The 26,464-nt window shown below is 36.6% G+C and overlaps 1 protein-coding gene across 7 annotated transcripts in view; it reads right to left on the bottom strand.

Annotated features, from left to right (window-relative positions):
• Positions 1-26,464, bottom strand: part of USP32 (ubiquitin specific peptidase 32) — a 205,463-nt gene that overhangs the window by 110,621 nt on the left and 68,378 nt on the right. For 5 of the 7 annotated variants that reach the window (XM_064271349.1, XM_064271351.1, XM_023553508.2 and 2 more), the window contains exons 3-5: positions 20,184-20,342; positions 7,381-7,486; positions 3,917-4,035 (exon numbers count right to left, since the gene is read on the bottom strand). In XM_064271349.1, coding sequence (XP_064127419.1) covers positions 3,917-4,035; positions 7,381-7,486; positions 20,184-20,342 — 384 coding nt within the window. The remainder of the gene's footprint in view (positions 1-3,916; positions 4,036-7,380; positions 7,487-20,183; positions 20,343-26,464) is intronic. The other 2 variants (XM_010594271.3, XM_010594272.3) reach the window with 1 other exon arrangement.

The raw sequence follows: 26,464 nt of genomic DNA, 5'->3' as shown, positions 1-26,464 counted from the left end.
CTGCAGATCAGCATCAGTTCACAGCCCTTTGCATATACCTCCAAAAACGGAGAATTACACCCTTTAAAACTTAACAGCTTTACTGACGTATAGTTCACCAGATTTAAGTGTATAATTCAAAGCCTTTTAGTAAATTTACAGAGTTAGGCAACCATTACCACAATCCAGTTTCACAACCTTTCTATCACCCTAAAAGATCCCTCACACACCTTCTCACCCGTAGACCCAGGCAATACTAAACCGTTTTCTGTCTTTATAAATTTGCTTTTTCTGGGTACTTCGTAAAAATGAAATCATACACTTACATATAATCTTTATTCACTTAGCATAATATTTTTATGTTAAACCATGTTGTAGCAGGTATCAGTAGTTTGCTCCTTTTTATTGCTGAATAGTATTCCATGTGTATTGAATATGCTACATTTTGTTTACCCATTCATCTGTTAATGGATATTTGGATTTTTGGCTATTATAAATAATGCCACGAACATTCACGTACAAGTCTTTGTGTGGATACATGTTTTCATGTGTCTGGAGCAGATACCTAAAAGTGGAATTGCTAGGTCACATGGTAAGTTTAATTTCTTAAGAAACCACCAGTCCTTTACCAAATATGTGTTTTACAAATATTTTCTCCCAGGTTGTGGTTAGTCTTTTCATTTTCTTAATATATTCTTATGATGACCAGAAGTTTTTTATTTTGATGAAGTTCAATATATCAGTTTTTTGTTTTGTTTCTTTTATGGTTTGTGCTTTTTGTGTTTTGCCTAAGAAGTCTTTGCTAAATCCAAGGTCGCAAAGATTTTCTGTTTTAGTCTATAAATTTTATAGTAGTACGTTTTACACATGGTCTATGGTACATTTTCAATTAATTTTGGTATATGGTATGTGATATAGGTCAAGGTCTAGCCTTCTGCATATACATGTTCTAGCACTATTTTTTTGAAAAAGCTTATTCAATAGATCATATATGTATGAGTCTATTTCTGGACTATGTGATTCTCCCATATTGATTCACCTATCTATCTTCTCCCTAATACCGCTCTCTCTTGGTTACTATAGGGTCGTTATGGGTCAGAATCGACTCGATGGCAACGGGTTTGGTTTTTGGTTTTCTTGGTTAGTATAGCATTATAGCAAGTCTTGAAATCAGGTTGTGGGAGCCCTTCAATTTTATTCTTCTTTTTTCACAATTGTTTTGGCTTTTTTACATCCTATGCTTTTCTATTTCAATTAAAAAAACAGCTTTTCAATTTCTACAAAGAAGCCTGCTGGGGTTTTAGGATTATGTTGAATCTATGTATCATTTTGGGAAGAACTGACACCTAACAACATTGAGTAACAATACTATTGTTAAGACTAACTCTCCTAAACAGGAAAAAATTAAATGCACACACACACACACGTGTATGTATACATGCATGTGTTTATGCTAAAACTTCAGGAATTACAACCTGGCAATTACGAGAGTGAAATATCTTTATACAAGAGAATATGAAATAAACCACATTCTCTTTCTAAAGTTTAGGAAATCACCACAGATTTTTACTAAACACCAAAGTCTTATAAATGGTCTAAATATTTTTAAATTTAAACATACTTCAATACAAGCAATATTATTATTACATATCATACAAATATATTCTATATAACACAGTCTTATATAATTTATAATTTTGCATAAACAATAACATGTTATCGTACCTTATGCAGTTAATGTCATTGTAAAAAAATGCCTCTGACTTATTGTAAACAGGCAAAATTTAATACTTCCTCCTTTATTATATTTTAAGTGAAACATCTTAAAATATAGTTATATTTTTTATAGCCGTATGAGGAGACAGCGAAAAGTCAATAATCTATTACCATAGTATCTAATACTTTGAAAAAGGTATACATTTTGTATAATATTAAAAGCAGGAAAAAGGGCCCTGCTTTTTTTTAGGTGGTGACAGCCTAGTCTATAAGTACATTTACGAACACTGTAATAATCAGCTAGAGATCAAAGGTCAAAAAAGGCACTGTGGTCTACCTTTTTTAAACTTCTACTACCAAAATAGTTAATAGAACTATCAAGATACTAAACTTTCAAATACCATTCAAAAGAATAGTCTGTGAAGGAGAATCAAATGATTAAACTAGAAGCAATAAGCAGGCTCAGATGATAGATTGATGCATACAGTACAAAATTAATTGACTTTTTAAAGTAATGACATTAGTTCCTTTATTACTACATTGCTTTTGTATTCAGAAGGAAAAGGACATTTTGCATGATTCAGTTTAGTTATTTGTCCTTACCTCATAAGAATATAAGGAAAATTGATCTTCATTACTATCATGAGATTACTGTTATGATCTAACAATCCTACACCCAGTTAAAAAAAATCATAATCCCTCAGATACATACTAAATTGTATCCTTCTTACCTCTACATTAGAGAAATCTATTTCCAAAGAGTTAACCCTCAATTATGTGTGTCGTTTTCCCATTTTGAAGATTAACCACGCTACTGAATTATAGTGTTAATTAGCCAGCATGTTCTGGGCCAATTCATTTGTGTATTTAAGGAATACAAACTCATTGTAATTTTAATTTAACAGAATATAATAAAGAAAATAAGACAACAGATATATAAAATACATTCCAAATTGAGAGAGAAATCATTTAGGGACTACACCACTAACCCTTTTCCATGAGTATCGGAAAAATTTCACTAACACTTTTCCATGAGTATCGGAAAAATTAGATCATACATAGGCAAGATTTCATTAAAGTATACTCTTTTAATAAGAAAGGCTGTGAATAACAAGGCTATTTGCCTTACAAGTCAAGGACTATAAAAACAATGATTTGATGATCTGGTTTTCATTTGATAATCCAGGTAGAGTTTTACTGAATCTACACAAAAGCAAAATGTTAAAATTTCACATAAATGTTTGTTTGTACCCACTGAAGATTTTGTGAACTGTAATTACGTTCAGGGCAACAAGTAGGAGTGTTTCATCCTACAAGAAGCAAGCTGCCATGTTGTCAGAGGGCATCCTTCAGGAGCTAAAAGTAGATCCTGGTTGAAAGCCAGTAAGAAAGCTGGACCTCAATCCTATAAACTCAAGGAACTGAATTCTGCCTACAACCAGTAAGCCTGGTAGAGGACCTTGAACCTCAGATGAGACCGAATGCCCTTGATCAAAATCTTGTGAGACCCTGAGTAGAGGATTCTGTTGAACCCTATCCAAACTCCTGACCCAGGGAAACTGTGAGATAATACATATGTGTTGCTTTGGGCCTCTTAGTTCATGGTAATTTGTTACACAACATAGGAAATTAATACAGGTGGCTTGCAGTAAGGAAAAAATGTATGTTTTACATAGTTTAACTTTTAAAAAAGGTTAGATTGTTAGAACAATGCAGAAAAACTTATGTAGCTTATAACTTAGCCAAATAAAAGCAGTAATTATAACCTCTAAGTCCCCCAAATCTCTTGAGCCCCAGAGCCTTAAGATGTGTTGAGGCTAGAGCTTGATGGGGCTGAGAGGATGGAGGACCTAGATGGAAGATTCAGTATCTCGACAACTGACATGACAGTACTTTAGGGACCACCCTATAGTTAGAAGTAGCTGTGTATGTGTGTGTTGGTTGGTTTGGGTGAGGATTTGGGAATGTTTCATTATACTGTAAGTACAGACAGTTGCCTTTACAGTTGAATTGAAATTTTTCAGATTCACAAATACAGCAGTAATGAGACTCATGAGCCCCTGAGCATAGCACATAAATAGCTGAAACTACAAATATTAAAGAGAAAAATGACAAGAATATGCTACACATAAACATTTATTCATCATAGCTAAACTCATTAGACAACCAAGAATTCATACTTTGCCAAAAGAAGGGATGAAATGTAAATTTTTAAATATACCTCAGAGAAACACTTCCTAAGTGTTTCTGGGACTTTACCATCCACCACATGGAGCATTCTTTCCATTTCTTCTCGAACAACATAGCTCCCAGATTCACTTGAAAAAAGACTAAAAATGTCTATGAGAAAGAAAGAGAGAATAAATGAATCTTATCATAGATTACATATACTCTAGTAGAAATAGGAAAGGAACAGGAAGTTAACAATTACTGAAGGATTACTAGCACCAAGTACTTTATACATGTTATTTTATTTTATTTCTCAAAATAACCTGGCAATGCTAATTAAAACAGCAAGGTAATATCTCTTTGAACATATCAGATTTACAAAAACATTTAGGTGTGACAATACCAAGAGTCACAAAGATATAGAGAAATGGGACCTCTTTTACACTGCTATTGGGAGTATAAATTAGCTTAACCAATTTTGACAGCAATTTACCAATATTTAGTAAAAGTGAAGATGTATGACCCAGCAACCCCACTTCAAGGCAGTTCCACTTCTAACCTTGAGAAACTCTCATACATGGACACAAGGCACAAGGATGCTCACTGAAACACTGTTTGTAATAGCAAAATTATAAAAAAAAAAAAAAAAAGATGCATTTCTATTAACAAGAAAACTGGTAAACTGAGATATACACACAGTGGAATACCATACAGCAGTTAAAGCAAAGAACCTTCAACTGTGTGTGTCAGGAAGGATAAATGTCAAAAACTAATATTGAGGGAAAAAACAAATTGCAAAATAAGCAGTATAATAGGATAACCCACTGCCGTCGAGTCGATTCCGACTCACAGCAACATAATAGGATACTATGTATTAAGAAGTTTAAAACCTGCAAAACAGTTGAAGATATGCTTAAGGGTACAGAAAGATATCATAAATATATAAAAACCTGCATGAGGAGTAACAAATGACCGAATTCATGAGAGTAATTAACTCTATTAAGGGAAGAACAGGAATGGGACCAAGAGGGGGATACAGAGAGTGCTTCACCTGTAGCTATAATATTTTATTTCTTAAAAAACAAGATCTGGTACACGAGACTAGATGGGCAGCTCCAGTCTGGAGGTGAGATGAGAAGGCAGGAAGGGAAAGGAGCTGGTTGGATGAGCACGGGAAATCTGGGGTGGACAGGAAGAATGCATAGTCACATTACAGGGGTAGCAACTAGGGTCACATAATAACGTGTTTATAAATTTTCATAGGAGAAACTAACTTGAGCTGTAAACTTTTACCTAAAGCAAAATTAAAAACAAAAACAAGATCTGGAACAGATATGACGTTAAGTAATGATAAAGATGGGTGAAGGTATATATTATATATTTTTTTGAAATACTGTAAAACAAAAATGAATGAACTTTAAAACTACACATTTGTCCCTGTGACAAGAAATTTTGTTATTTTAAATTACTAGCTGCCTGGACTAAACCAAAAGCAAAGAAGTTTCCTGAATAAACGGAATGCTTCAAAGGCCAGCGTAGCAGGGACAGGGGTTTGGGGACCATGGTTTCAGGGGACATCTAAGTCAACTGGCATAATAAAATCTATTAAGAAAACATTCTGCATCCCACTTTGAAGAGTGGCGTCTGGGGGCTTACACGCTAGCAAGCAGCCATCTGAAAGGGCCACATCAGCCTGAGACCAGAAGACCTAGACAGTGCCCAGCTACAACCGATGACCGCCCTGACAGGGAACACAACAAAGAACCCCTGAGGGAGCAGGAGAGCAGTGGGATGTAGACCCTAAATTCTTGTAAAAAGACCAGACTTAATGGCCTGACTGAGGCTAGAAGGACCCCAGTGGTCAGGGCCCCCAGACCTTCTTTTGGTCCAGGAGAGGGACCATTCCCAAAGCCAACTATTCAGACATGGATTCGACTAGACAATGGGTTGCAGAGGGATGCTGGTGAGGAGTGAGCTTCTTGGATCACGTGGGCACTTGAGACTATGTTAGCATCTCCTGCCTGGAGGGGAGAAGAGAGGGTAGAGGGGGTTAGAAGCTGGTGAAATGGACCTGAAAAGAGAGAGTGGAGGGAGGGAGCAGGCTGTCTCATTAGGGGGAGAGTAATTGGAAGTATGTAGCAAGAAGTATATGGGTTTTTGCGTGAGAGACTGACTCGATTTGTAAACTTTCACTTAAAACATAATAAAAATTAAAAAAATAGAAGTAAATTACTAGCGGCCTACATGTGCTGCTGGGGGAATGCTAATTTGGAAAAACCAGGATCACATTTTAATTCCAATATATAAAAACAAGTTTATAAATATGTTCATTAGGTATATTAATTACCTTGATTTAATGGGTACATTTTTTTGTGTGTGTGTGTCAATACACATCAAAGTGTACATATTATTTTAGGTAAATTATACCTTGATTTAAAAAAAAATTTTTTTTTTAAAAGGACAGTTTAGATCCAGGAGGAAGAGCAAGGACTCTGAGAGATTTAGAAGAAGCAGTCACATGGCAGATTAGAAAAGGAAGGAAGAAAAGAGAAAGATCTAACATCCAAAGGCTAAGAATAAAAATTTACGCATTTTTGGAGCAAAATGTTATACTCTGTGTAATATAAATCTAAAATGTACAATTCAGTGGTTTTTAGTATAGTCACTGAGTTGTGCAACCATCAGTAGTACCTAATTTCAGAACATTTCCAACCTAAAAAGAAACCCCATACCCAAAAGCAGTCACTACCCATTCTTCCCTCCCTGCTCAAACCCTGGGAACCACTAATCTACTTTCTGTCTCTACGAATTTACCTATTCTTGACATTTCATATAAATGGAATCATGCAATGTGTGGCCTTTTTGTGACTGGCTTCTCTCACTTAGTATCACATTTTTAATGTATATCATGTTGCAGTATGTATCGACACGTCAACCTTTTGAGTAATATTCAATTTGAGTAATATTCCATTGTATGGCCATAACACACTTGTTTAATCATTCATTAGCTGACATACATTTGGATTGTTTCCATTTTTTTTTACTATTATGAATAATGCTGCTATGAACACTTGGGTACACACTTTTGTGTGAACATATGTTTTCAATTTTCTTGGGTATATACCTAGTAGTAGAATTGGTGGGTCATATGGTAAGGTAACCCTATGTTTAACAGTTTGAAGAGCCGCCAAACTGTTTTTGAATGCAGCTGCAGCATTTTACAATCCCACCAGCAATATATAAGTTCAAATTTCTCCTCACCCTCAGTAACATTCGTTACTGTCTTTTTTATTATAGCCATCCTAGTGGGTGTGAAGTGGTATCTATCGTTGCAATTCTAATTGCATTCCCCAATGACTAATTATGTTAAACATTTTGTCAGGTGCTTATTGGCCACTTGTACATCTTCTTTGGAGAAATATCTGTTCGAATTCTTTACTAGTCATCAGAACTTTATGGTAAATTATTTTGCACATGGCTGTGGTATTATCATCTTGAGATAATAAAAGTACTTACACTTTGCTTTCTCTTCATCTCTGCCTCTTGTAAGGAGGACGAGTCCAACTATTAAGTTATTGAAGTGCAGCCCTTTGGCTGTTCCACCAAAAGAACAATAAATCACCTAGGGGAAAGCGATAAAGCCAGCCTTAAAAAATGTTCACAGTTGTTGAAGAATTTGAGGCTGATCACCTTTAACAAATCTTATTTCCATCTGCAGACAAGGCCCTGGTAAACCTTAGTGAAATGAAGCTAAGTTCCTCCCTCTTTTTCTTCTTTTGCACCCTGTTAGTGCACTCAGCCAAGAATATAGTACATCTAACATACATACATCAAACACATATCACTGGCTCATACAACGAAATATTAATTCTTTTTCTTTAGAGTACTTATCAAGGTCCAGCAGGATAAAGGTTTTCTTCAGTAGCCCCAATAATGGGATAAGGACTTTGTGCAATAACAGAACTTCCTCCAACCTTTGTAAACTTGTATGCATCATTTGACTGGAAGTCAAGTCATCTTCTAATTGAATGCTCAGAAATACTAAGAGATTCTAAAAGTATTTTATTACACTCTCAGAAACAAGTAAGTATGATGGTGATCAGAAAAAAAGAACAGACAGGCACAGGAAAGGGGCAGCACAATCACAAATTCATTCATCCATGCAACAATTCTTTATTCAGTGCCTAGTATTTACAAGACAGAATTTTATTATCAATAAAACTCATGGTTAAAGAATATTTCAAGAAATGAAACTCACATGGCCAATATGAAAACCAAGAATATATATTCATTAAATGATATTTATAGCTATATTTAATAACAGTGACCAAACCCATTGCTGTCAAGTTGATTCCAACTCATAGCGACCCTGTAGGACAGAAGAGAACTGCCTCATAACGTTTCTAAGGATCGGCTGGTAGATTCAAACTGCTGATTGTCTCGTTAGTGTCATTGATAGCTCAACCTAGCAAAAACTAGCCAAAGGAGGAGGCTTCAGATGATACCTACATTGAACAGAATATAAAAAACACATTTTGTGGAATAACTATGTTTGGTTATTCCCTTGCTGGGAGAAGGTAACAGGAAAAAAAAAAAAACCCTCTATCCCAGGGGAAGGGGAAGGAAAACATCATGGCCCTAGACCTTTAGAGACACCCGATTGCTGTGGGAGAGGGAGGATCACTGAGAAAGCCTCACTCTAAGGCCCAGAGACACGCTGCCTGACCAAAACTGATGGAGAAATAGGGTAACTGAGAATGTTCTCCTCCCCAGTATTCCTACCTCATGGCCCCACCGTACCAGCAAGCACTGAGGATAAATGACAGCAGTTTACTGCTAGGAAAGAGCATGGAGAGAGATCCTCTTGGAGGTATAGTAACAAAGGCAAGATAAGATAAAAAGCTGAGGTTAGAGCAAACACTGAAAAAAATCCTCTGGCAAACCAGCCCCACCCTAAGAAAATGGTAACACTACATTGGAATTTGCAGCCTTTTTTTTTTTAGTGTACTGAGGGTAACTATTGCAACGATAAGATGCAAACGCAGGTCAACTACTGAATAGGCTGACTCAACCCCACGTGCTAAAGGTCTAACCAAGCATAAATACTATTTAGCTAAGCCTCTACTCTACCATCTTATACAAAACACCTATCTTTCAACCGCAAATTACAAAGAAGAAGGGAAAAAAAAATACTGTTAAGAGACAAAGGAAAAACACAGTATCAAAGTTGGCGAATGCTTTGGAATGGCTCAATAGTAAACTCAACAGAGCAGGAGTAAGAGATTGCCGAATTTGAAACACAGAAAAAGAAAGAGTGGGGGTTAAAAAAAAAAACAGAAAACCCAAGAGCTGTAGGAAAATATCAAATGATTTAACATACTTATAACTGAAATCCTAGAAAGGGAAGAAAATAGGACAGAAGAAACATCTGAAGAGATAAATGCTGAGATTTTTCCAAATAATAAAAGAGACAAAATCACAGATCAAAGGAGCTCAGAGAACAGCAGGCAGGATATATCACAGCCCCTCTCCCCCCCCAAAATAAAAACAACAACAACTAGACAAATTATATAAAAATACTCAAAACCAAAGAAAAAATTCTGAAGACAGTTTGAGAGAAACAAAGGTTACAGCGACTTCTCATCAGAAACTATGTAAGACAGAAGACAGTGCAGTGATACACTTAAACTACTGAAAGAAAAAAAATTCAACAATTTTTTTGAATGACCTAGAAAACCTATTCTTATGTATTTAACCAAAGAATCTATATCTAGCAAAAAAAATTTTTTCAAAAAGGAAGAAAAAATAGACTTTTCCAGGGAAAATATAAGCAGAAGTCATTATCAGTAAACCAATACTACAAAAAAAAAAAAAAATTCTTCAGGCCAAAAGAAACATGATACCATATAGATACTTATACCTACACAAAGAAATAAGTGCTAGAAATGGCATAAATGAAAATATAAAATGTAGTTGTTGTTTCTTTATTTTCAATTACTCTAAAAGAGAGCTGGTTATCTAAAGCAATAACAGTAGGAATGTATTACGTATTTATAAAAAATTTTTTTTTATAGCATATAAAAAAGTAAAACACATGAAAACAATAGCACAGAAGATGAGAGAAAGGAACCAGAAGTGTACTATTGTACATTACATGAGAAATGGTATAATATTACACTATATAATATTTAAATATTATTATTTGATGAAGATTTGTTAATTTCAAATGCATACTGTAAATCCTATGGCAACCACTGAAAATTTTTAAGAACGATAAAAAATAAAGCAATACTGAAGATAAAATGAGATCACACACACAAATATGCTCAATTCAAAAGAAGACAGGAAAAAAGCAATGCGGTTGGATTCATATCCTGCACCATATACAAAAGTGAACTCTAAATGGATTGATCATTGGCCTAAATGTAAAACCTGTATCTATGAAGCTTTTAGGAAAAAGGCACGGGAGACAGTATTTGTGACCTCTGCGTAAGGCAAAGATTTCTTAGCTATGATACCAAAAGCAGGATCCATTAAAAAAAAATGGTTTTTTCTAAAATAAACTGAGCTTCATCAAAATCAAGAACTTCTGCTCTCTGAAAGATACTGTTATGGGAATGAAAAGACGTGTAGAAAATATGTGAAAAACACACATCTGTAAAAGGACTTATATCAGAACTTTCAGGAACTAAACTATAAAATAACCCAGTTTTAAAATGGGCAAAAGATTGGCACAGACACTTCACCAAAGAAGACATATAGAGAGCAAATGAGCACATGAAAAAGTGTTCAGGATCATTAGTTATTAGGGAATTGAAAAAACCACAAGGACATACTAACTTACAATAATAAGAATAGCTTTTAAGAAGACTGGTAATGCCATGTCCAGAGCCACTGGGACTTTCAAACATTGTTGGTAGGAATGCAAATGACACAGCTGTTTGGCAAAGAAGTTGTCAGTTTCTTATAAAGTTAACTATAAACTTACTCTGTGACCCACAAAGCCTACTCCTATATATTTAACCAATTGAAGTGAAAACTTATATTTAAAAAAAAAAATGAATATTTACAGCAGCCTTATTTACAACTGCCAAAAACTGAAAACAACCCAAATGTCCATCTACTGGTGAATGGATAAAAAAACCATGGTACACACCTATAATGGAATACTACCCAGCAATAAAAAAGAATGACACATACAATAAAAAGATGAATCAGAAATGTATTATGCTAAGTGAAAGAAGCCTGATTCCAAAGGCTACATAAAGACAACCCAACTGAAAATGAGCAAAGGACTTAAACAGACCTTTCTCCAATTAAGATACACAAAATGGCCAAAATAAGTACAGGAAAAGATGCTCAATTTAGTGACATGGGAAATGCAAATCAAAACCCCATGAGATACCACTTCGCCCTCACGAGGATGACTGGTATCAGAAAAATGGAAAATGATAAGTGTTGGACAGGATGTGGAGAAACTGGAAACCTCCTCCATTGTTGGAAGGGTTGTAAAATGGTACAGCCTCTGCAAAAAAGTTTGACAGTTTTTCAAAAAGTTAAACACAGAATTGCCATATGACCCGGCACTGTTTTTCCTAGATACAGACACAAAACACTTGAAAGCAGGAACTCAAACAGATATTTGTACACCAATGTTCACTGCAACACTATTCACAATAGCCCAAAGGTGGAAACAACCCAAGAGTCCCAGGCAGGGCGGGAGAAAAATTTAGAACGGAACCCAAATTCATGTAAAAGGAACAGCCTTAATGGTCTGATAGAGACTGGAGGAATCCCTGAAACTATGGCCCCTGGACGAACTGTTAACCCAGAACTGAAACCATTCCCTAAGTCCATCCTTCAGACAAAGATTAGACAGGACTATGAAACAAAAACAATACACATGAGGAATGTGATTTTTAGTTCATTCAGAGATAACAGACCAAATGGACAGCTCCTGTCCAAAAGCAGGATAAGAAGGCAGGAAGGGACACAAACTGGTCAAATGGACACAGGGAACTCGGGGTGGAAAAGGGGAGTGTGCTGTCACATTGTGGGGATTTCAACGAGTATCACAAAACAATACGTATATAAAAATTTGTATGAGAAATTAACTTGAGCTGTAAACTTTCAACTAAAACACAATTAAAAAAAATTGGAAACAATATGGTGATTGTTTCACAACATGGTGAACATAATTAATGTCACTGAATTGTACACACAAAAATGGCTAAATGGCAAGTGTTTTGTTATTTCACCATTGTTACGGATTATGTCCTCCAAAAATATGTGTCAACTTGGCAAGGCCATGATTCCCAGTATTGTGTGATTATCCACCATTTTGTCATCTGATATAATTTTCTTATGTGTTGTAAATTCTACCTCTATGATGTTAATGAGGCAGGATTAGAGGCAGTTATGTTAATGACGCAGGACTCAATCTACAAGATTAGGTTGCTTTTTTGAGACACAAAAGAGAGAACTGACCAAAGAGACAGGGGGACCTCCTACCACCAAGAAAGTCAAGCCACAAGCAGAGCACATCTTTTGGACCTGGGGTCCCTGTGCTGAGAAGCCCCTAGCCCAGGGGAAGACTGATGACAAGGACCTTCTCCCAGAACCAACAGAGAGAGAAAGCCTTCCCCTAGAGCCGGCACCCTCAATTTGGAGGTCTGGCCTCCTAAACTGTGAGAGAATAAATTTCTCTTTGTTAAAGCCATCCATTTGTGGTATTTCTGTTATAGCAGCACTAGATAACTAAGATAACCACAATAAATTTTTTTAAAAAAAGGAAAAAATTATTCTTATCCCACAGGCCATACAAAAACAAGTGGTGGGCTGCAGTTTGTGAACTCCTATAATTTTAAACTACAGACTTCAGGTTTACTTAAAAAAAAAAAACTGTGCTGTCTTGGTTTCCCATAACTTTTTTTTTTTTATTAAGCTTCAAGTGAACATTTACAAATCCAATCAGTCTGTCACATACAAGTTTACATACATCTTACTCCGTACTCCCACTTGCTCTCCCCCTGTTGAGTCGGCCCTTTCAGTCTCTCCCATAACTTTTTAACGGTTAATATTTTACTCAATGCAAGGTAACCGAAGTTTCAACTTTTTAATACTTCGATGTGTTTCTCTACCTTCAATAAATGATGTAATATTTGCAGTGGGGGTAAAACACACACACACACACACACACAACGAGGCACACACTAAACCAAAACCAAACCAAACCCAGTGCTGTTGAGTTGATTCCGACCCATAGCGACCCTATAGAACAGAGTAGCCCAGAGCCCAATAGAACAGAGTAGAACTGCCCAACAGAGTTTCCAAGGAGCGGATTTGAACTGCCAACGCTTTGGTTAGCAGCCATAGCACTTAACCACTACGCCACCAGGGTTTTCTATACACCCACTAGAATGACTAAAATGAAAAAAATACAACATCAAGTGTTGACAAAGAAAAGAGCAACTGGAATTCTCATACACTGCTGGCAAACCACTCTGGAAACCAGTTTGAATATTTATTATAAAGTTAAACACACACTTACCAAATACCTGAGCAAATCCACTTCTAGGCATTTTTCCAAGATAAATTAAAACACATGTTCAAAAAAACATTTTTAAAAGATTGTTCATAGCAGCTGCATGTGTAAGAGTGCTAAACTGGAAATATCCCAATGTCCATCAACTAGTAAATTAATAATCAAACTGTGGTACATCCATACAATGGAAAACTACTGAGTAATAAAACAAATGAACTACTGATACACACAAGGACATGGATAAATCTCAAAAACTTTATGCTGAGAGAAAGAAGCCAGACACAAAAGAATACATACTGTAAGATTTCATTACATAAAATTCTAGGGCAGGCAAAACTAATCTATAGGGACAAAAAGCAGTTCCCCGGTTGCCTGGAGTCAGACTGGGAAGGGGCACAAGGGAACTTTTTGGAATGACAAAAAGGTTCTATATTTTGATTGGGATGAAAACCATCAGGGGTACAAAACGTGTCAAAGCTCAAACTGTTGAATTAAAATGGCTGTATTTTTACGGTATGTAAATTAAATTATACCTCTATAAAGTTTATTTTAAAAGTTAAAAAAAGTAAAAAATGGAATCAAAGGTTTCTTCTAAGTTACTAGTACTTTTAGTTTAAAAACATGAGGAACTTCCGCAAACTTGGAATCTATTCATCACTGTCAACTAATAATAAACACTGGATTGTTCTATACAGCTGTTCTCCATGTCAGTTTAGAAATTGTAAGGGAACAAACGATTAAACCCACTCCCATGAGCCTATTAAATTTTTAGAAAGCAGCTCTGAATTTTCCCACTTTAGAAAACCTCGCCTAATTCAGCTCAAAACCTTAAAATAACCTCTCTGAAATCCCCAAGTCTAGGAAAATAATTAAGATACATTGGAGAGTGGGGGTGTTGTGGGAAAGGTACAGGGGGTTTCAAGCGTATAGGCAATGCTTTATATCTTAGGCTGAGTAATGGATATACAGGTGTTTGTGTTTTTTCTTTACTTTTTTTGGTAGCTCCTAAATATTGCAATAAAGCTTTTAAGTACCTCCATACATTGCATAACAAATATTTGTTGAATGAGTGCACTGTTAAGAAAAAATGCATTCCACTGTACCATTCAGCGAACAAACAACAAAATACGTTTGCTGACAACACCAGTCTCATTTTGACCAACCTCCTAGCAAGGTCTCCTATTTCATCTTTAAACTTTGTATAAAAATAGTATCTACTGTAAGAAAAAAAAGACTAGAGATTCACTGGACATATTATACACTGAAGGCATGCTGAAAAACAGGCTCCAGGAATTGATAGGATACCAACTGAGATGTTTCAACAAACAGATGCAGTGCTCACTTGTCTATGCTAAGAAATTTGGAAGGCAGCTACCTGACCAACTGATTGAAAGAGATCCATATTTGTACCAATTCCAAAGAAAAGTGATTCAACAAAATGCAGAAATTATTGAACAATATCATTAATGTTATCATTAATACCACACACAATTAAAATTTTGCTGAGGATCATTCAAAAGTGCTTGCAGCAGTACATCAGCAGGGAACTGCCAGTAATTCAAGTCAGATTCAGAAGAGGATGCGGAACGAGATATATCACTGCCAATGTCAGATGGATCACGGCTGAAGACAGAGAATGCCAGAAAGATGTTTGTTTTATTGACTATGCTAAAGCATTCAACTGTGTGGATTATAATCAATTATGGATAACATTCTGAAGAATGGGAATTCCAGAACACTTAATTGTGCTCATGAGGAAACAGTACTTAGACCAAGAGGCAGTTGTTCAAACAGAACGAGGGGATATGTGTGGTTAAAAGGTGTGCGTCACAGCTGCGTCCTTTCACCATACTTATTCAATACGTATGCTGAGCAAATAATCTGAGAACCTGGACTACACGAAGAACAGGGCATCAGGTTGGAGGAAGACTTAACAACCTGCATTATGCAGATAACACAACCGTACTGGCTGAAAGGGAAGAGAACTTGAAGCATCTAATGATGAAGATCAAACACCACAGCCTTCTATATGGATTACATCTTCATATAAAGAAAACAAAAATTCTCACAATTGGACCAATAAGCAACATTAGGATAATTGGAGAAAAGATTGAAGTTGTCAAGGATTTCATTTTACTTGGATCCACAATCAACATCTGTGGAAGCAGCAGTCAAGAAATCAAAAGACACATTGCACTGGGCAAATCTGCTGCAAAACACCTCTCTTTTAAGTGTTAAAAAGCAAAGATGTCACTGTAAGGACTAAGATGCGCCTGACCCAAGCCATGGTGTTTTTAATTGCCTCGTATACATGCGAAAGCTGGACAATGAATAAAAAAGACCAAAAAAGAATCGATGCCTTTGAATTATGACGTTGGCAAAGAATATTGATTGACTTTACTATGAACTGCCAAAAGAACCAACAAATAAATCTATCTTGGAAGAAGTACAGCCAGAATGCTCATAGGATGGCAAGACTTCATCTCACATAGTTTGGACCAGTCCCTGGCGAAGGACATCATACATGGTAGAGAGGCAGTGAAAAAGGGAAAGACCTTCAATGAGATGGACTGACACAGTGGCTGCAACAATGGGCTTAACAACAATTGTGAGGATGGCGCAGGACCGGGCAGCGTTTTCTTCTGTCATACGCAGGGTCTCTGTGAGTAGGAACTGACTCAACAGCACATAATAACAACTTTAATGGTCAAAACACAATAGGATCCTGGAATTTTCTTTCTTAATATTTTATTTTATTTTTGTTGAAAACATACATAGCAAAACCCATTCCATTCCACATTGGTTAGGTTTTTTCACATTGTGTCAATATTCTCATTATTTCTGTTCTAGGTGTTTCATTTCCATTTACTTTAAATTCCCTGTGCCCCACAACCTTCCCATCTGTGCTTTAAAGTGGATCCTGGACAACCCTTGAAGTTCCTGAAGTCTGTTCCAGTCTTCTGAATGTGAGCCCATTTCAGTGTTACAATCAGACCTGGCAGTACTCTGAGATTCTTCCTGTATTCCTTATAACCTCCCACTACTTAAGGAGACTTAAGTGATTCCCTGTTTCTTAGAATCAAAAGAAGTGATAATATTTTGTCAATATTAATGTTATCTTAAAGGAAAGCTGATGACGTTAAAATATACAAAGTACATATAGTTATTTGGGAGTTTGACTAGGTACTTCTAAAAATTCTGTATGTTTTATTTTTTACCTGTTTCTCCTCGCTCCCAACAAAAACGTTAAGTTCCGTGAAGGACAGAAATTTGATCTGATTGTTTACTGCCATATCTCCAACACCCACTATTCCTATTTATATCAATATTAGGAAAATGCATATTCAAAAGTAATTATAATAGACAAGTAAATTATTTGTTTATTCCTCAAGTAGACCATTTAAGATCAGATTTATACAGACATTACTTGCTTTTACTTCAAATGATTTTAAAGCTTAGATAGAGATTTAGCAAAATTAATTTTAGACCTGGGTTAATTTTACGTTTCAGATTCTCTTCTAACAGTGAGATGGAGCTTTATTTTTGGAAGAACAAACAGTCTACAGAACTGGCAAAAGGTCAGCTTCATAAATCCTTTGTATACCATAATATAAGAAATAACTTTAACTCCAAATGAATAAAACAATCTCCTAATCTGCGACTGTTTTAACACTTTCCTTTCTCTACTCCTCTGACAGAGGGCTCTGTTCAAACCTTTAAGCAAGTGAGTATTTTATTCAAATACGTCCTTTCCCTCAAAGAGATCACATACAAGAAGTAGGAAACCAATCCAAAACTACCCTAGAAGTTGCCAAAAAATTAGATTCCATGTTACAACAAACATTATGTTCTGCAAGTTAAAAATGGTACATTCACAAATCAACTACTTAAGGTAAATGTATTCTGACCTTGATTTTAGGCAAATATTTGACATAATATGAAGAAATGTCACTGAATAATTATAGTAAAGGCCATGCCAATTTGATCGATGAATCATAAACATAAAAAGTGTTGATTAGAAATTCCATAGCTGACTTAGAGAGAAAGTTCTAAGGGAGTGCCAACTGGAATCTGTTGTTGATCATGACTGTTAAACATTTTTTAATCAATTTGAATTATGACATAAAAGTCATGTGTATCAATTTTGTCAATAAAGCTGGGAGGAATGGCTAATAAAATAAGTAAGAGAATTAAGAGGCAAATTCATCTTAGGTTGGGACACTAGGCTAAAGGCAACAAGATTAAATGTAATGTAGTTAAATTGCAGTTTTCTTAAAAGCTCAATACACATACAAGGATATGAGAACAAGACCAAGCTTGGAAATTTTAGTCCATAAAGCTATGACCTTTCCCCTTGTCTAAGTTAATAAAATTTTATGCTGTATGGTAGTGATTAAAGAACTAAATAGTCTCCTGCTGTTTACTAATCTAATTCTATTTAGAGAACAGCATGGGATTAACCAATACACATGTTAACTATGGTTAAGAAGCTGCAGGGGAAAAAAGACTTGCTAATGTCCTCAGAAGGGAAGGATCTAGTTCTCCAGTTTAACCAGCTGAATCCCATCTGTCAGAGATAGCAGATTTCCAGTGAGGGGTCTAGGTGAGACAGGCAAACTTTGGAAAACCCAGTGGCTTCTAATTTCATCCCCATCTCCAAAGTCAGAAAATGAGGCTGTGACTAGGTCAGGCGAATATTCAGAAATGTTTAATGCCTCCAAAACTGAACAGGGATGGAACACTGAAGAGTTTTTTCTTCACTGAATTCATGAGGTCCTACATCTCTTTCAAGCTGATCTGCCACAGCAATTTATGACACCCAGCACTTAGCAAGACACAACAACTTAAACACTATAAGGCAAGTGTTGAGCAGAGAAGACTTCTGAGTGAAAAAAAATGACCGCTTTTAAAATAGTTACAGGTGAAATGCTAAGACTTAGATAAAAATAATTCAAATAATAAACGTGAGTATAATAAATACTTGGGACAGAAAGTACTTTCTGTTTTTTTTTTTTAATTAGAAACAATCCTATTGAAGGAATAAAGCCAGGATTATTTTTAACATGTCTGGCAAACTTTGAGAGTCATATTACGCTAAATAATAAGATATTTTTAATTCCCCCAAAAATGTAACACATAAAAATTATTAAAAGATTATTAGAAGTCAAGGAGCCTAAGTGGCATAGAAGTTAATAGCTATGGCTGCTAACCAAAAAGGTGGCAGTTCGAATCCGCCAGCTACTTCTTGGAAACCCTATTGGGCAGTTCCACTCTGTTCTACAGGGCTGCTATGAGTCAGAATCAACTCGATAGCAATGGGTTTGGTTTGATTTGGTTTTGCCTTCTAATACCAAAGACCCGTTGCCGTCAAGTTGATTCTGACTCATAAGGACCCTGTAGGACAGAGCAGAGCTGCCCCATAGGGTTTCCAAGGAGCTGCTGGTAGATTCAAACTGCTGACCTTTTGGTTAGAAGCTGCAGGGGGGAAAAAAATTATTTTATTTTATTTTTTTAAGAAAACGGCAATGATGGTTATGTATGAATGTATGTCACAAACTGTTTAAAATGAAAAGACTCTAGTAATACAAACTGCAATGAAGTAGTAATCTAATTGCAACATGGATTCCCACTCCACAGCTAGATTTTAAGTTACTTCAGTACATCAAATAGGTCTGTGGTAGCCCCAACACTGCTGCTGGTAGTGTGCTTCCAAAAAAGGCTGATACAGGTACTTAAGTCAAAACTATGTACTCATTTCACATCTAATCAAAGTATCGAAAGAAGTAATAAAAGAGCCCTATAAATAGAAAAAAAAAAAAAAAAACTAGTGCCACAGGTGGTATTAATTCTGAGTAAGCTCATTTCTAAAGAGAGTATTTTAAAGGATCTCCTGGTGCCTCAGTACAGTTTTACAGAAAAAGAACAGATTTTAGAGGCAAGTTACTTAACAGCTCTGAGCCTTGAGTTTTTTCATTTGTAAAATAGGGATAATACTACATGGCATTTATGAGAATTAAATGTAGTAACATCTGTAAAGTTCATAGCTTCGAGTCTAGTATACAATAGTTGTTAAATAAATGTCTCTATCCAGTCATGAAGTCTTCCATACTCTATTTCATTAAGAATGAAGAATCTTTATATTCTTATAAGCTAAATACAGCTAATGTCTAGTTTAAAATAAAAAGGGAATTATGTATCATTACTCTAAATCAAGCTTTTGCTACAGACTTGGTTAAGTGACTTTGGACATATCAAGTCACTTTTCTGGGCTAGCTTCCTCAACCGTAAAATGGAGTTACTTTAGATTAAACAACGTCTAAAGAAAGGCCCTTCTGAACACGTACATTATAAGTTTATAAACATGTGCAGTAGCATAGTGTTTAAGACAGTGGACTCTGTAATTTGATCGGGTAACCAAAGTCTTATAACATGTTTGATAACACAGTTGATGTTCAACCATTTCAGGAGGTAGCATATGATAAAGAACTGCTGGTAGTGAAGGAAGTCCAAGCTGAGCTGAAGACATTGGTGAAAAACAAGGCTCCAGGAAATTGTTGGAATACCAACTGAGATGCTTCAACAGATGTAATGCTGGAAGAGATTACCTGTCTATTCAAGAAATTTAGAAGACAGCTACCTGGTCAACCAACATGAAGAGATCCACATTCATGCTCACTGCAAAGAAACACGATCAAACCAAATGCAGAAGTTATCAAACAATATCATTAATGTCACATACTAGCAAAATTTTGCTGAAGCTAATTAAAAAACCTACCACTTGTCTGTCACTTTGTCGTACTGTGGTGGCTTGCATGTTGCAGTGATGCTGGAAGATATGCCACAGATATTTCGAATAACAGAACGGTTGCCCGTGGTGGACAGGTTTCAGCGAAGCTTCCAGACTAATTGGGAAGAAGGGCCTGGTGATATATTTCTGAAAAAAAATGGCTAGTGAAACATTATGGATAGCAGGAGATCACTGTCTGATGCAGTGCCAGAAGACGAGTCTTTCAGGTTGGAAAGCACTTAAAATACAACAGGAAAGAGCTATCTCTTCAAAAGACCTCAATGATGTGGATGGAGTAAAGCTTTCAGGACATTCATTGGCTGATGTGGAACAGCTCAAAATGAGGAGAAACAGCTGCAACATCGATTAGTAACTGAAACTTGGAATGTACTAGGCATGGCTTCAAACTGGTTTATTCTGGTTCAAATCTCTGCTGAGAATTTGCATTTCCACCCCAAATACACTGAATCATAATCTACATTTTAACAAGATCCCCAAGTGATTCTTACATATAATAAATTTTGAGAACTACTGCTCTACTTGTGGTTCTCAAAACTGGTCCCTAACCAGCAGCCTTAGCGTTCCTTGGGAACATGTTAGGAATGCAAATTCTCAGCAAGGGTGTAACCAGAACCAATTCCAAGCCCTGGTATGAAGTATGAAACAAGGAAAACTGGAAGTTGTCAAAAATGAAATGGAATGCTTGAAGATTGATATCCTAGGCATTAGTGAGCGGAAATGGACCGGTACTGGCCATTTTTAATGGGACAATTATATGGTCTGCTAAGCCAGGAATGACTATTTGAAACATTCATCGTCAAAAAGAACATTTCAAGATCCATCCTGAAGAACAACACTGGGAGTGATAGAATAATATCCATATACCTATAAGGCCAGATAATATGACTATTATTCAAATTTACACACCAACCACTAATGCCAAAGATGAAGAAACTGAAGACTTTTAGGAGCTACTGCAGTCTGAAATTGAAGAAACATGCAATCAGGATGCATTGATAATTACTAATGATTGGAATGCAAAAGTTGGAAACAAAGAAAAAGGATCAGTAGCTGGAAAATATGGCCTTGGTGACAGAAACAATGGAAGAGATCGCATATACAATTTTGCAAGACCAACAACCTATTCAATGGAAATATGTATTTTCAACAACAGTGACTATACATGTGGATTTCGCTGGATGGAATACAGACGAATCAAATCATCTACATCTGTGGAAAGAGGTGATTGAGAAGTTCCATATCATCAGGCAGAACAACTCAGGGGCTGACTGAGTAAACAGACCATCAATTGCTGATATGCATCATATCCAAGTTCAAGTTGACACTGTGGAAAATTTTTTTTAAAGCCCACAAGAGTCAAAGTACGGCCTTGAATATATACCACCTGAATATAGACCCCATCACAAGAATAGATCTGACAAAGACCAGGCGACTTGTGGAATGACACCACGGACATGATTCATGAAGAAGGCAAAAAGGTCATTAAAAATCAGGAAAGAAGGAAAAGGCCAAAATGGAAGAAATGATGAAATAAAAGAGCTGAACAGATGATTTCAAAGGGCAGTTCAAGAGGACAAAGTATTACAAAGAAATGTGCAAAGACGTGGAGTTAGAAAATCAAAGGGAAGAACACACTAGACATTTTTTCAAGCTGAAAGAACTAAAGAAAAGATTCAAGCCTTGAGTGGCCATATTGAAGGATTCTATGGGCGAAATACTTCAAAAAAGATAGAAGGAATACACTCTACCAAAAAAAAATTGGTTGATGTTCAACCATTTCAGGAGGCAGCATATGATCAAGAACCAACAGAACTGAAGGAGGAAATCCAAGCTGCGCTGAATGAACCGGCAAAAAACAAGGCTCCAGGAATTGATGGAATACCAACTGAGATATTTCAACAAACGGATACAACACCGGAAGCGCTCACTTGTCTAAGCCAAGAAATCTGGAAGACTGCTACATGGCCAACCAACTGGAAGAGATCCGTATTTCTGCCCATTCCAAAGAAAGGTGATCAAACAGAATGTGGAAAATTATCATACAATATCATACTTAAGTAAAATTATGCTGAAGGTAATTAAAAAATGGTTGTAGTAACACATCAAAACGGAACTGCCAAAATGGACATGTTATGAGGAGGGACAAGTCTCTGGAAAAGGGCATCAGGTTTGCTAGAGGGTCAGCAAAAAAGAGGAAGATCCTCAGTGAGATGCGATGAGCCAGTGACTGCAATAATGGGCTCAAAACATAGAGATGACTGTGAGGATGGCGCAGGAAGAGGCAGTGTTTTGTTATGTTGTACACAGGGTCGCTAAGAGTTGGAATTGACTCGACAGGATCCAACAACAACAACAATTAAAAAAACAACTGCAACCATACATTGACAGGGAACCACCAGAAGTTCAAGCCAGATTCATAAAGAGGATGTGGAATGAGGGTTATAACTGTGGATGTCAATGGGATCTTGGCCGAAAGCAGAGGATACCAGAAAAGAGGTTTACCTGTGTTTTAAGAACTGCACAAAGGCATTCTACAGTGTGGATCATAACAAATTATGGATAACGTTACTAAGAACGGGAATTATAGAACAACTTAATTGTGCTCATGCAGAACCTTGATGGATGAATTGATGGAACCTTGAACCAAGATAGATCAGGAGGCAATCATCCCAACAGAACAAGGGAATACTGTATGGTTAAAGTTTGGTAAAAGGTGTGCCGCAGGGTTTTATCCTTTTGCTTTACTTATTTAATCTGCATGCTGAACAAATACTTGTGAAATTGAATTATATGAAGAACACAGCATGAGGACTAGGAGGAAGACTCATAACCTACACTATGCAGATGATGCAACCTTGCTTGCTGAAAATGAAGACGTGAAACACCTACTGATGAAGGCCAGTATGGATTACATATGAACCTGAAGAAAACAAAAATTCTCACAACTGGACTAATAAACAACATTTGATAAATGGAGAAAGAACTGAAGTTGTTGACAATTTCACTTGTATCAACCATCAATATCCATGGAAGCAGCAGTCAAGAAATCAAACAAGTATTGCAATGGGCAAATCTGCTGCAAAACACCTCTTCAAAGTTTTAAGAAACAAAGATGTGACTTTGATGACTAAGGTGTTACGTCCAACCAAGCCATGGTCTATTTCAGTTGCCTCAAAGCCAAAGTTGGATAGTAAAAAAGGAAGACGGAAGAACTGATGTGTTCAAATCGTGGTGTTGGCCAAGAACACTGAACATACCATGGACTACCAAAAGAATGAACAAACCAGTCTTAGAAGAAATACAACTAGAACGCGCCTCAGAAGCAAAGATGGCGAGATTTCACCTTGCTTACCTTGGACACATCATGAGGAAAGACCAATCACTAGAAAAGGACATCATGTTTAGTAAAGCTGAGGGTCAGTGAAAACGAGGGAAACTGTCAGTGAGATGGGTTGACACAACAGCCACAACAATGGACTCAAACATACATGATCTAAAGATGGCAAAAAGGACCTGGCAATGTTTCGTTCTATTATACAAAAGGTCCTCGTGAGTCGGAGCTGACCTGATGGCAGCTAACAACAACAACTTGTATATCATGATGATAGCCGTATTACTTAATAGCAAAATATTTATAAGCTTAAAGCATAATGTACTCATTATAGAGGGAGGAGTAGAAATGCACACACAATAGTTGGTCTGGTCTTGCCATTTATGTTTTTAAATAAATAATACACCATGAGAGACGTATTCAAATGGCAGAGAATTGGTTATATGAATATGACACTTAATTTGTTGAATCATTTCTCTGAAAAATTAAGTTTTGTCGATAATTTCCAAGCCTAAACCTATTAAAAAGCATCATGCTAGACATAGCTTTCAAATTTTTCTACGAATATACTCTTTGATTTAGAAAAAAAGAAGATAAGCATTTTCTTAGTTTTTAATTACAAAAGTATAAGCCACTGCATGGTACACTTCTCTGCCCTCTGGCACCTAAGAGGTATTCTGCCAACAAAATCATTCATTTCAGGCTTGACCCATCATGTAAGCTAACTAATCCAGTCAAGTTTGTGGCCTCATAAAACTCCCTACAGAGCTCAAAGGCTGACTACAGAGTCAAATGAAACCTAAGCCAAAGGCAACGTTAAAATAACTCACAAGGAGTTCTGGTTATTAAGAAACAAAACAATCTTTCCCAATTTACAGACTATATAAATCTGTATTTTGTTGAAATCACTGTTTAGAATACAGAACATGCTTTCCCTCATAATTGATGATCAGATTTCCCTGGCTAACCCACAGAATTTTACCTAAATTATAACATGTTGAAATACTGAGTAATTAACAGTAAAGATTTTAAAAGCATACTTTATAAATACATGTATTTAATCTGTATTATGAACTAAATAAACTCGGGGACAAACATGTGAAGGCAGTCATCATTTACAGAATATTGTTTCTAGGGGGAAATGTGTGCACCATGTGGTGAAAACGTAACAAAAAAGACAATGTGAATATGTCTCTGCTTTTCTCCCCTTCCTCTCCTGGTCCAGCCCCATCCTCTAGATTAATGGGCAGACAAAAGTAAGCTAAAGAAACAGAGTGACCATGTAAGGGAGAGAGAGGGGGCATTATTAGGTCCCTACACTCCAGTCCAAAGAAAGGTGATCCAACAGAATGCAGAAATTATCCAACAGTATCATAAATACCACATGCAAGTAAAATTTTGTTGAAGATAATTCAAAAGTGGTTGCAGCAGTACATTGACAGGGAACTGCCAGAAACTCAAGCCAGATTCTGAAGATGTGGAACAAGGAATACAACTGCTGATGTCAGATGGATCTCGGCTGTGTGTTATTGATTACGCAAAGGCATTCGGCTATGTGGATCATAACAAATTATGGATAACAATTTCAAAGAATGGGAATTCCAGAACACTTAAATGTGTTCATGAGAAACCTGTACATAAACCAAGAGGCAGTTGTTACAACACAACAAGGAGATACCGCGTGGTTTTAAATCAGGAAAAGTGTGTGGCAGGGTTGTATCCTTTCACCATATTTACTTAATCTGTATGCTGAGCAAATAATCGGAGAAGCTGGACTATATGAAGAAGAATGGGGCATCGGGATTGGGGGAAGACTCATTAACAACGCGATACGAAGATGACACAGCCTTGCTGGATGAAAGTAAGAGGACTTGAAGCACTTACTGATGAAGACCAAAGACTACAGTCTTCAGTCTGGATTATACCTCAACATAAAGAAAACAAAAATCCTAGACAACTGGACCAATAAGCAACATCATGGTAAATCGAGAAAGGACTGAAGTTATCAAGGATTTCGTTTTACATGGAACGACAATCAACACCCACGGAAGCGGCAGTCAAGAAATCAGACGATATGTTGCATTGGGCAAATCTGCTGCAAAAAACCTCTTTAAAGTGTGAAAAAGCAAAGACAACCTGAAACACCTACTGATGAAGGTCAGTATGGATTATACCTGAACGTGAAGAAAACAGAAACGTGAGGACTAAGGTGCACTGGCCCAAGCCACGGTGTTTTCAATCATGTCACATGCATGCAAAAGCTGGACAATGAGTAAGGAAGACCGAACAATAATTGGATGCCTTTGAATTATGGTATTGGCGAAGAATACTGAATATACCATGGCCTGCCAGAAGAACAAACAAATCTGTCTTGGAAGAAGTACAGCCAGAATGCTCCTTAGAAGCGAGGATGGTGATGCTTGGCTTCATGTACTTTGGACACATTATCAGAGGGACCAGTCCCTGGAGAAAGATATAGTGTCTGGTAAAGTAGAGGGTCAGTGAAAACAAGGAACAATATAGACTGACGAAGTGGCTGCAATAATGAGCTCAAATATAGCAATGATTATGAGGATGGTGCACGACCAGGCACTGTTTCGTTCTGCTGTACACAGGGTTACTATGAGTTGGAACCACTCTGACAGCACCTAACAATAACAACACATCCCAGAACTGTCCTTGACTACATGCCTGCCCCAAATCATATTCCCTGAACCATTCCTTTGCTATTTTACTTCCAAGAATGGGTCAACCGAGCAAGTAGACACATAAGACTATGTTGGCATCTCCAATCTGGAGGGGAGATGAGAGGGCAGAGGGGGTCAGTAGCTGGCCAAATGGACACGAAAGCAGAGAGTGGAGGGAAGGACTGTGCTGTCTCATCTTAACGGGAGAGCAATTAGGAGTATATAGCAAG

Source organism: Loxodonta africana, chromosome 18, assembly GCF_030014295.1.
Source record: "Loxodonta africana isolate mLoxAfr1 chromosome 18, mLoxAfr1.hap2, whole genome shotgun sequence".
Classification (NCBI taxonomy): domain Eukaryota; kingdom Metazoa; phylum Chordata; class Mammalia; order Proboscidea; family Elephantidae; genus Loxodonta; species Loxodonta africana.
Note: the sequence above shows the minus strand (reverse complement) of the source record. Positions and strands in the feature narration are given on the sequence as shown.